Raw genomic sequence first — 12044 nt, 5'->3', positions numbered from 1 at the left:
TTCTATGGCCTGTCGCTGCAAATGTGATTTTACCGGGAAACCATACACGTGAAAAAAAGCTTTCTGTGCACATGGAATTATTTATCAATGATAATGATTACTTCTATTTTCACCTTATTCTGTCATTAATGTTTACATTTATAATACAAGTATTTTTTTCAAGTTTGGGAAGTGTATATGCAACATTTATATATTTCGCCATAGGAAAATTCCGATTTTTGGGGTAATTTTTAATATTATAAATTGAAATTAAATTAATTGATCCACAATACAACTAAATCCAATTATTTGATCAATTAGATTTAAAATACAGCACTTTACTGCGTACTTTGAAACCAAAACTTGTCTACAACCAAAAGATCATGATTTTATTTACTACTGTATCTGCAAGTTTGTTCAAGAACATCAATATTGTCTTCAGTTGAGTTGATAAGTTTCCTAAAGTTATTTTGATATTTTAATATTACTTTTTTTTCAGCCACGTTGAAATGATGAATAATTTATGCAGCAATTTAATTTTTATTATAATATTTTACTTAATCATCGGCAGCAGCGTTTCTGGTTGTTTAGTACGATTTGAAATTCATCTATAAAATCTGAAAAATGAAACATGTTTGATAGTTTTACTTCTAGATAATAACTCAACACGAACAAGATATAAATTTTGTTATCATGATGATTTGCGTTTATATTTTGTGTATGGAGTTTTTATTTGTGGCAAGTTACCCCTCTCAGAAAATAGCTAATGCAAGTAACGACATACATGACTTATGGTAAGATTAAACACATATCGATAATTGTCGTGCTACTTTTCGATGGCTTTCAAGTTATGTTTAAATTACTTTGAAATTGAACTTTTCATGTTTCAAAAAATAATAAATGAATGATAAAGTTACTGTACTGAATGGTACAGATACTCGACAAAAACCAGAAAAATGCTGCAAATGATGATGATAAGGGCCTCTAAAATTTCTTGCATGGAAATTGCACCTGGCACATACTTAAACTCCGAAACAACTGAAACGGTAGCTATCACAATGGTATCAAGTATTTCTTCCCCCGATTTTAATATTTTTTCTTTTATTATAGATTATTCGATTATCTTTATCTTACATTACTGCTCTGGTTTCGATAACTCAATTAGAATCATAAGTTTTTACGGTGCAAACACAGACGTAACAATTACTTGAATACCATTCTTCAAAAATCACAACACAGTCACTTAAATTTTTAGTTCAAACTTGATGAATATGTTAAACGTGATCAGTAATCTAATCAAAGATACACTTAACTTTTCTGAATCTTTAATAAATGTACAGTCTACAATCATATTCGAAGATAAAAGTACACATTTTTAAATGCTAATTCTTTACTGTTTCAATAATAAAATTATAAAAAATTGTGATCAAAAGATCGAACAAATACAACGGGTTTAAGTGATATTTTTGAACAAGTTTATTTTAAAATAAGTATGACTGTCTGACTCCTACTACTTCAACAACCAAATTTTTCACAAAAACTTGACTATGATAAAATAATTAAATTTAAAAACTTCCACAAAGTTTTAAGGCGCACAATACAAAATAAAATAATAAATAAGACTTTACAAGCTTGTACCGTTTCAATCGAGTTCAAAGCGTTCAAAATAATTATGTTTATAAAACTCACTTTAATATAATTTTGAATGAGTAATTCTTCGTCAATCTTAACATCATACTTTTTTAATTTTTTTTTTTAACCTACTATGCATTTACTTTTAAGTTTTAATACATTTTTGAAACATGGTCCATACATGATCGTTGTCGAACTCGCGCGAAGAAAAGAACTAATGGAGGTAAATAAGTAGCCATTGAATTTGTAATTAAAATCCTGATTAGGTGTTACTTGTTGACTTTTTAAAATAGAAATGAAGGATGTCAAGAGCGACGTTCGTGATAATAAAAGTATGAGAATATGCTTTTGAATTTATAAAAAATACCCTCGGTACAGTTCACATTTTAATTAATAATGCAGGCACGAATAACTCAATCGAAGGTATGTTTTGTATATTGAAAAATAATGATTAATAATGTAATATAACTACAATTGTCATTTCTTAGGCGCTTCGAGCGAAGATTTACGAAACACTGTAACTTTCAACTTATTGGATGCGTTGTACTGCATCAAACAAGCTATTAATTTGATAAAGACAATTAATGAAGATTCGCATATTATCATTACGACGTTACGCAGATTAATCATGGCTACTTTTAGTTCCATCATTTGAATATTTCGACACCCCAATAGAAATACCAATTTTGTCAACACCATTCGGACTTTTTAAGAGTAAGATGTGCAAAATACATCAATTTTCTATCACTTTTATACGTAGAATGTATAAAAGACATGAAAATTGAGATCTATCTGCGATATCTCTGAATGTTACGAGCATATTTTCCATTACGTTTCCCTATATTTCAGAATAAATATCATATTTTTATAGAATTTGAGTCCAGGGCTGGTTGACACAGCAATGACGGAGAATTCGTCTGGGTTTCTTTTGGTTCCAGAAGATATAACAGAAGCAGTTGTCTACATTATTGGAACGCCACATAGAGTTGCAGTCACGCAAATAACCATATAAATATTTTTTGATCGATAAAATGAAAGTGGAAATATTAGTAGTTTTAATAAAATATTGTATCGATATTGTATATTAAACAACAGATAGTGGGAATTAGAAAATTCTAAACTCAATATTTTTTTATGTACAATATAGATAAATAATGAGACTAACAATACCTTTTAATAAATATTGAATTTTATATTATGACTTTTTCTTTTTATCTTATTTAAAATTGAGATAAGCACTTTTTTCCTTAATTCTAGTTACATCACTGATTTTCAAATGGATATTATAAATGTGGTCCGATAAATACAAAATAATTTCATATTCTGTAATATCGTGTGCAATGTACACGTGTACTTTATCTGTACCGCTGATCTATACGTTTACCAGTAAATTCAATTTAATTTGGTACTATGAGATATCAAAATTGAATAAATGTTATAAAAGTAACTCTAAATATTAGCCTACCTAACGCATACTAATCAATACGTTACGTTCAGAAAACATTTTGAAAAGATAAACAGCTTCGTAATCGAGTCTTTTTCGATATTACGGAACGCGCAATAACAACTTGTAGATCCCAACAAGTGCTTGGGAGTGCCGGTGCACGAACGCTGACATAACGATATAGTTGATTGCTAATCGTCGAGTAAAACAACTGCGCTGCAGTGTCAGTCAGTCAGAGTTCGCCGTAACAAGTGCAATAATGAATCGATGGAGAGGAAAAGTAGCGGTTGTGACCGGTGCATCATCGGGAATAGGCTTGGCTACTGCGAAAGCCCTTCTCAACGAAGGTCTTATCGTAGTCGGTCTCGCTCGTAGACTCGAAAAAATGATAGTTTGTTGAATTTTTTTTACAATTCATAACAGGACATGATGAAGCTCTTTGAATAGTTCATTAAAAAAAATACTTACTGTGTAGTTTCAAAATTTTACGAATGAGAGAATTTTATTCGCGAAATGAACTAGATGCAAACATTTTTTACTTTCGATGTAGCTCAAGATAATTCAGATACTTTATCCTTTTCTCAATGCCAACTTGATCGATAACCATGCAATTGAGCTAACATTTTTTCAAAATTCTCCAATTTCACAGGACGAAATGAAAGATAATCCGAGGCGGGATCAATTTCACGCTAAAGCTTGCGATGTGACAAAAGAAAGTGACGTGATTGAAGCATTCAAATATGTCGAAGAGAATTTTGGTGCATTACATGTACTGATAAATAATGCTGGCACTGTGACTCTAAAGAGCGTTCAACGTAAGTGCATAGTTTCTGTTTCAGATTACTTGCAAAATATACACTTAAACTGACATTTAAATCGTTTCATGTAGAAGCAGAAATGAGCGAATTAGAACATATAATCAATGTCAACGTGTTCGGAGTTTTGTATTGTTCCAAACATGGAATTGCGTTGATGAAAAAACACGGTGACGTGGCTCATGTGGTCAATATTAACAGGTAAGAAAAATAATCCTTGACGAATGACATAAAGATTATAATATGTTTTTTAGCTCCTAGGGAAATTGAAATTATATATTAATCTTTCATTACTTTCATAAACTGTTATAAGAGTTTAAAAAGTATTATAAACTTATTCATATAAAACTCGATTAAAAAGTCATATTTTGACCTCATATAACAGTTTTAAAATTTTTTGAAAACTTATAAAATTTTAAGCAATTTTAATTTCCATCGGAAATATAATTATAAGATGAAAATTGAATGTTATAAGGAAATCGAAATTTCCGACGAAGACTTGCACGTTTACGAATTGAGTTAAAATGAGAAGTGTTACTCTTCGTGGCGAGCATCAAAATACAATTAAACGTTTACACAAATACGTACAAACAATGTATTTTTATGATTAATTAATTTTTATTAATCAGTCGTGAGAGAATATTTATTACTTAAAAAAAAAATTAATTTAGTATTGCAGGACGTAAAGTTCCTCATCCGTTCTGGTTTGGTGGAGGCGACATACATGTTAACGTGTATTCAGCAACAAAACATGCTATTACGGCTTTTTCAGAAACTTTGATTAATGAATTAAACAATGAAGGGAACAAGATTCGCATAACAGTACGTTTACAACAACTAATTTTAAATTATTCTGAACTTTACTTCAGGTCAGAGAAACCATTTTCAACCTACGGAGTATTAAAAATAAACTATTCTCTTCACAGAATCTAAGTCCAGGCTACACTTCAACAGAGATCATACCAGAAAAAAATTCTTCGGGGATGACCCAAGAAGTGAAAGATCTATTAGCTACAAAACAAGTGTCTCTGAGTAGTGAAGATGTAGCTGACAGCATTGTTTATGTTTTAAGTACCCCGCCTCATGTTCAAATTACGGAATTAACGATCAAGCCTCTAGGAGAAAAGTTTTGAGTTTTTATTAAAAAAAAAAAAGAAAACTATAAGTAATTTTTTTTTCACTTTTGACAATTTATTCAATGCTCTACACGATGTGAATATTTAATTCTATATATACAAATATACATTACATGAATTATATACAGAGTATATAGTTTTTAATGACAAACTTAATTAATATGAACAACTTTTATAAGTAAAATCAATACTGCCTGATGTTAGTGTAGACAATAAACATATATCTATAACACATATATGTATGTAATTATATTTTTAATGTATAATATATTTATATAAAATTATGCATAAATAATCTTAAGTATCAGCAAGTATTTAATACATTAGCAAGTATTAAATACTTTGAAATAAATATAAAAAATGTTCATGATTCTGCATGATGTTTTGTAGTCATCAAAACATTTACTTTGTTAAAAAATAAATGTTTGTATTTATTTCTTTCACACAGTTATGCACAAAATTTACATGGCAGTAACTGTCCATTATAATAAACGTTTATAAAGCATACATTAATATCACAATTTAATTCAATTCATTATGAGTATAACTATTGTTATTATTAGTTAAGGAATTTTTATGTATACATTTTTTTACATCAAATTTTAAGCATATATTAAATATGCATTTTTATCTTCTGACTCTTTTAAATTCATTTCTATTGAATGAATTTTGATTTTGATTTTGGTTTCCGAAATTAGGTAGTCGATTATAATTATTTTCATTACGGTTTTGGCCCCTAAAAAAGGGTGGTGGAGGAGAAGAAAAGTTTCCATGAGATTGATGATTTGAATTATTTCCCATGTGACGCATATTAGGATTATTTTGAAAGTTGTTGTGTGGAGGGTATCTCATTTGATTTTGGTTCTGTGGTGGTATACCCATTGGCATATTTGGAGGTGGAGGTGGAAATGATGACCAATTACCTCTTGGCATATTGTGTGAATTAATTTCATCTGAATTACTATTGAAAAATGAGTTAGGGCCTCGTGGTGGCATGTGCTTATAATCAAAAGATTCATGCATGTTGTTCTCTGTTTTTATTTTATTGCTACCAAGATATTTTTGGTTCAAGGGATTATTTAGACTGTTATTGAAGCTTGAGGAAGAAGCACTGAAATTACTATATCCTGGCATACTATCAGGGCCAGAATATTGTTTATTTTGATCATCAAAGTGAGATTTAACTGAAGATTCTGTAGTAAAATAACTTGGAGCCACATCATTTATCCTAGCATCCTCAATACGGTTAAAACCTGATTGACTCATGCTAGACTTGTCATTTGAATTACTATCTTGTGCACTAATCAATTGCTCAAATTTTCGTTTACCTCCTCTGTTTAAAGCATTAAGCAGTTCAGGATTTTGAGCAAACTTTGAACTTGCCAACGGAGGAGGAAGTTCTACATCGGGAACCTTAGAATAATCTACATCACCTTCATCTCGTAAATAATCTTCACTTTCTTCAATATCTTGTTCAACATTCACTACATTCCGAAGTTCTTCTATTTCTCCAGACAAAACAAGTTTATTAATGGCTTCAGTACCTTGAGTAATAGCTTCAGCAAGTTTCGATCCTGCTTCCACAGGAATCATTTTTCCATACAATATTATAGCATTTGGAGTCACTTCGTTCAGAGGAACAGCACCAGGTGTTGTTTCAATAATTTGATTAACAATTGTATTTAAAGCTTCTGCTTGTTCAACATCATCTGCTTCAGCTTCATTCCATTGCGCTTGGAAGTTTCGAGGTATAGGCTTACTATAAGGAACTTTTTTGGTAACATTCTTTTTACTGTCATCAGTAACATTTTCAAGATCAAGGCCAGGTATGTTTTCTTTATCTTTTTCAACATCTTCTTCAATAACAATTCTATCTTCAGGACCCATTCCTGGTATGATCAAGTTTTTATCAGCTGTTTCTTGGTCATCTACTCCTTCTGCACCTGCAGGAAGTATGTTGAGATTATATTTATCTCGCATTGTATCTCCAGGTCTATTGCGTGTCCAAAATTTTGATGTATGATCATTACTGCCAGAGCAAAGAATATGTCCAAGTGGATGCCAAGCTAATGTCCATACAATACTATCATGAGCTTGTTCAATAGCACCAACTTCCTTATCAGTTCCAACATGCCAAAAGAGAATATCTCCATCACTTCCACCACTACAAAATAAACCTTCATGATAAGGATGCCAAGCCACACAAGAAACTTCTTTTTTATGTCCTCGAAATGTTTGAATTTCTGAACTAAGATTTCTTATATCAAATAGTTTCAAAAGATGATCTCGAGAAGCTGTTATGAACCAATTCCCATTTTCATTCCATTTAATATCCATAACAGTTGATTTATGTGCATGAAGAGTAGCCAATGATTTACTTGTTTTTGGATCCCATAATTTGACTGGTTGTTGATTATCTTTACTTCCTGAAACCACTAAGGATTTTTGTGGATGCCAATCTACGCACTTTACATCGGCACCGTGTCCACGTAATATACGTTCTTCTTGACAGCGTAGAAAGTCCCAAATTCTTACAGTACCATCATCACTACATGTTGCTAGTTTACTATCTGATGGACTAAAACTCAATCCACGTATAGCTTCTTTATGTGCTTGGAACATTTTTACATTGTTCATATTACTTTGCCAATACTTGACAAATCCAGCATGATCGCCAGTTACCATCCAACTTTCGCTGTGAGACCATACCATTGTCCTAACAGGACTATCGTGAGCTTGCAATATAGTTTCAAAATTATAGGTTAAGCCATTCCATAATGTAAATTCTCCACTTGATGCACCAGTCACAAGACGTCTCCCTTCTGGAGTCCAAGCCATTGAAAAAATTGGACACCTCATTTTATTTGTAGCTGTCTTGACAAATTTCGTTGTAACGCAGTTAATAGGATTATCCATATAGCTTGGTGGAGGAAGTAAGTCAGGTGTATAAATTACATCTGGCTGTAAAGCTTGCCTGTCACGATAATCACGTTGCCAAACACGATTCTCAAGGGCTTTGATTATTCCTGAGTTATAATCTACAGTTTTTCTCATGACTGATTTGCGTAGCCTTTTACCATCAAATTCATCTTGCACAACATCTTGACTGCTAGCGATCTTTGGTGCATGATATGGTTTAAAAGACTTAAAAAACCCTTTACCTGGATGACGCACATAGTTAGATGCTGTTCCAGGAATCTGGGGTAAAGCAGGAGGTGGAATATTAACGGGAGTCGGAGGTGGTGCACTCAACACCGTCGGCGGTGGTACCGACATGTTCGGAAGACTCATAACTGTTTGGTCGAACTGCATTTTTGAATGTTTTCGCAAACGAATTTATTAGTAAACAAAATGTGGAAATGTCTGAAAATAAAAGAGCATCAATTAGAGTACATTTAGTGATTTGGTTTGTTTCTAGTAGTAGTATAGTATTTTATTCTTACAATTTTCCGCTGTATTTATCAACTAAATAAGCTGAGTTATTCTTATGAAGCAAGAAGCTTTTGTCGGTAACACAAATGAACACTTTACAAGCAACTAAAACCCATTACACCGGTAAAAAACTGAAAACTGGAATGATTAACCTAAAAAGGGTTGGGTATCAGTTCAGCACAAGTAAGTTTATTTTAGCGTTTTAAGACGCGTCGTATCTAAAGCTTGTTCCTTTGACTTTCGATGTCAACAGTTTATGATTTAATAAACACTTTATAACGATGATGCATCGATGATACAGGAATTAGACACTTTTACCATGCTTGCCCAACGCTGCACCAACATTCACTGCAGCTATATGGCTTGTGATGGTGCGCTTGTCCAGCGTGGCATGTGAAAAAACTAAGTGTGCAGTGCACTATGCTGCTACTCTGCCTCTATAAGAGTCTCGACTCGAACTCTCGAGATATACACTGAGAGAGTAAAAGCATAGTGACTGTCAGCGCCGCGCGGCTGCCGCGCAAAATCGCAATACAGTGACTTGACGGCCGAGAGTAAGAGAAATCGCGCAAACATGTAATGTGAAATATTTAGAGAACATTATATTTTTTTGTTATTTATTAAAATAAAAATATTATAGTCACTCTAAAAAGTGTTAGTAAACCAGAAAAAAAAATTAAATTTTTTTTCACAATTACACTATAGCCATGCCGTATTGCTTGCAAAGTGGTCGAAGGGGTGGCCGGTGTGCAGAAGCGTTATGCACGTAGTCTGTTATTCTTAAGCTATAATAAGAGTAATAAAAGATAATTGGAACTTAATTAACATAATAATTAACAACATGTCCACTTTATTTTCGATTATTAAGTTAAAATTGTTAATTTAAAAAAAATATTTATAACCCTTTTACAACTTCACATTGGATAAAATAACTAAACTAATAATGATGATAAAATAACTAACTAATAAAAGTACGATTTTCACAACACACAGAAATAAATAAATTAATAATTTTACGTAATTCGTAAAAGTTACATTTTTATGAAATTTTTAAAAAAATTGTATTTTTATTCTGTTAAATACAAAAAAAGCTACAATATATGATTTACAATTTTAGTCTGATTGACATTTTTTTAGATAATTTGTAATAATTCATAATATTTTATTTCCTTCCTTAAAAAAATCATGTGAAGTCGTTTTATTCTTTACCTCATTGGTCGAAGAGTAAAGAAAGGAGTGAAGATGAAAGAAAAGGATATTTGAACATAAAAATAGCTCGCACATTCTTCGAATGTTGTGAATTTCACTATACGGTTGGTACATTTGATACGCGAGATTTGATTACTTCTGGTAAGGGTACTTTTTGAAACAAATGAAATGAGAAATACAATAAAAATTTTTTATTTCTTAGAAAATATTTTAAGTTTCTTTGAAAATTATTAAGATTTCAAAATATTTTTGCATGATCATTTACTGCTTTGCTATTCTCACTTCTTCCAAAATTGGATTTTGTAAAGTTGAAATCCGTTCTTAAATAGACATTTTTCAAGTAAATAACGATTTAAAATCGTTAAAAATTTCATTCGGACGAAGAATTGAAACGATTAACTTTTGAAAAAACAATATATTTGGCCAAAAATTACATACAATTACTTTACGAACGCTATCTTTTTAGCTACTTTTAATATCTTCAGGCGTGAAATGATAGTTCCATAAGGGCTGTCCCATACGTCACAATCAGCCTCATCGCATAGCTGCCTCCATCTGAAGCGCTTGCTTACCTTAATTAATTACCAGATCTCCGAGCATTAGTGACTTCGAGTCGACAAATTTAACGATTCGGCCACGCGCTCGCTAGGTGCAGACTAGAGATTTTTCGTAAACCCGAAAATGTAATCATTTTCTTCTTCTCGTTTGTATCGATCGTATTCAAATTTTGAAATTTATTGTACAATAAACTAGTAATACTTTTTATTTTAAAAATTTAATGGAAGTCCAATATTTTCAGGCTAATGTAAGTGCTCTTGGCATATACTATTTTTTACATGCAAGTTCTTCACGTTGAAAAGATCTATGGAATTATGTTCAACAACAAGTGTTTAACACGCAATGACATTTGTAAATCCCTGATATATTTACAAATTTTAGCTTACAAATAAAAACTATTAACAAATTCTAAAAGTTTAAAATATTTTCACAATTATAATTTAATAAAGCATGCTTCAAACCGGTTCTTGGTATCCTTCAGTCTGATTTCTGATTGCAAACTTTTCACTCGCAGGTAAAAGTGGCAAAGCAGCTTTCACCATGACCCATGCAGTCGGTCTCTTTCTTTGGCCATATGCGATAGAACACTCGCATTGCAAAGTGCATGAGCCATTGACGTAAAGATATTTTGGTAATACATTTTTGAATTTTTCAAGTGTAATAATTAAAAAAAAAAAAATGGATCGTTGGAACGGAAAAATAGCTGTTGTTACCGGTGCCTCAGGAGGAATTGGTTTGGCTGTTTCTAAAATATTACTCGAGCATGGAATGATCGTTGTGGGCCTTGCAAGAAGAAAAAATAAAATGATTGTAAGTTTTATATTTTTCATTTGATGAGGCCAAATTAATACTATATATGTATCTTTTTATTAATTTTTAGGATGAAATTAAAACTTGCAAAAACTCTAAAAATTTTTATGCTAGAGAGTGTGACATAACAATCGAGGAAAATATAATTCAATCTTTCGATTATATTAAAAGTACGTTTGGTCAATTAAATATATTAATAAATAATGCCGGTACAACGAGCATGAAGAAAATTGAAGGTAAAATATAATGTACTTGAAAAAAAAGAAAATTTCATCCCATTGATATTTTCGCAGACTCTTCTACGGACGAAATCGAAAAAATAGTTAAAGTAAATTTGCTTGGTGTGGTATATTGTTCGAAAAAAGCTATCAAGTTAATGAGAGAGAATTCTATGGAAGCACACATTTTGAACATAAACAGGTAAACATACAAATGTGCAGAAATAATTTCAAAGCTCCTTTCACTGTTTCAAATGATTACATTTCCTTCTATTGTATTTTTCACAGTGTTTTAGGTCATAGAGTACCTCCCCCAATATTTGGACATTTCAATATTTATCCAGCAACGAAATTTGCTGTAACTGCCCTCTCTGAATCACTTCAATATGATCTACTTGATTCAAAAATACGTGTGACCGTAAGGAATAATTTATTTTATTCATTTTTGAGAAAGTAAATTAGATTTCATGAGAATTTTGATTCCAGAATATTAGCCCAGGTGCTGTAAAGACAGATATGCTGGACTATGCAGTACAGCATGCACCACTCATGTCTCAATTACCGGAACTGAGTCCAGATGATATAGCTAATTCAATTGTATTTGCCTTGAGTGTACCCCCACACGTTGAGATAAGCGAGCTAACGATTCAAGGCAAGAAAATGGATTTTTGAATTGAAATCAGTTATTATTTTGTTATGAAATTCAATAAAAATGATATCTATTTTACATAATTTTGACAATTTATTGACGAAGACTTACTTTTGTTATCCTGCATTAATATACGTATTGCCAATGCGTACATATAAAAAA

At 31.5% G+C, this 12044-nt stretch overlaps 3 protein-coding genes across 3 annotated transcripts; 2 read left to right on the top strand and 1 right to left on the bottom strand.

Annotated features, from left to right (window-relative positions):
* Positions 1–3197: 3197 nt before the first annotated feature.
* LOC106649009 (farnesol dehydrogenase-like) lies at positions 3198–5513 on the top strand. The gene is made up of 5 exons (XM_014366274.2): positions 3198–3446; positions 3705–3870; positions 3945–4071; positions 4542–4692; positions 4797–5513. Exons 1-5 carry the CDS (start codon positions 3315–3317, stop codon positions 5001–5003), a joined length of 783 nt encoding a protein of 260 aa, XP_014221760.1. The 5' UTR covers positions 3198–3314; the 3' UTR covers positions 5004–5513.
* LOC106648723 (pre-mRNA 3' end processing protein WDR33) lies at positions 5468–8888 on the bottom strand. The gene is made up of 3 exons (XM_023457784.1): positions 8450–8888; positions 5639–8369; positions 5468–5481 (listed from the first exon to the last, which is right to left on the bottom strand). Exons 2-3 carry the CDS (start codon positions 8316–8318, stop codon positions 5468–5470), a joined length of 2694 nt encoding a protein of 897 aa, XP_023313552.1. The 5' UTR covers positions 8319–8369; positions 8450–8888.
* Positions 8889–10677: 1789 nt separating this feature from the next.
* Positions 10678–11905, top strand: LOC106648722 (farnesol dehydrogenase-like). Its single transcript, XM_014365802.2, has 5 exons — positions 10678–11015; positions 11086–11251; positions 11309–11435; positions 11522–11651; positions 11720–11905. Exons 1-5 carry the CDS (start codon positions 10884–10886, stop codon positions 11903–11905), a joined length of 741 nt encoding a protein of 246 aa, XP_014221288.1. The 5' UTR covers positions 10678–10883.
* The last annotated feature ends 139 nt before the right edge of the window (positions 11906–12044 follow it).

Source organism: Trichogramma pretiosum, unplaced genomic scaffold, assembly GCF_000599845.2.
Source record: "Trichogramma pretiosum strain Unisexual culture from Peru unplaced genomic scaffold, Tpre_2.0 scaffold22, whole genome shotgun sequence".
Classification (NCBI taxonomy): domain Eukaryota; kingdom Metazoa; phylum Arthropoda; class Insecta; order Hymenoptera; family Trichogrammatidae; genus Trichogramma; species Trichogramma pretiosum.
Note: the sequence above shows the minus strand (reverse complement) of the source record. Positions and strands in the feature narration are given on the sequence as shown.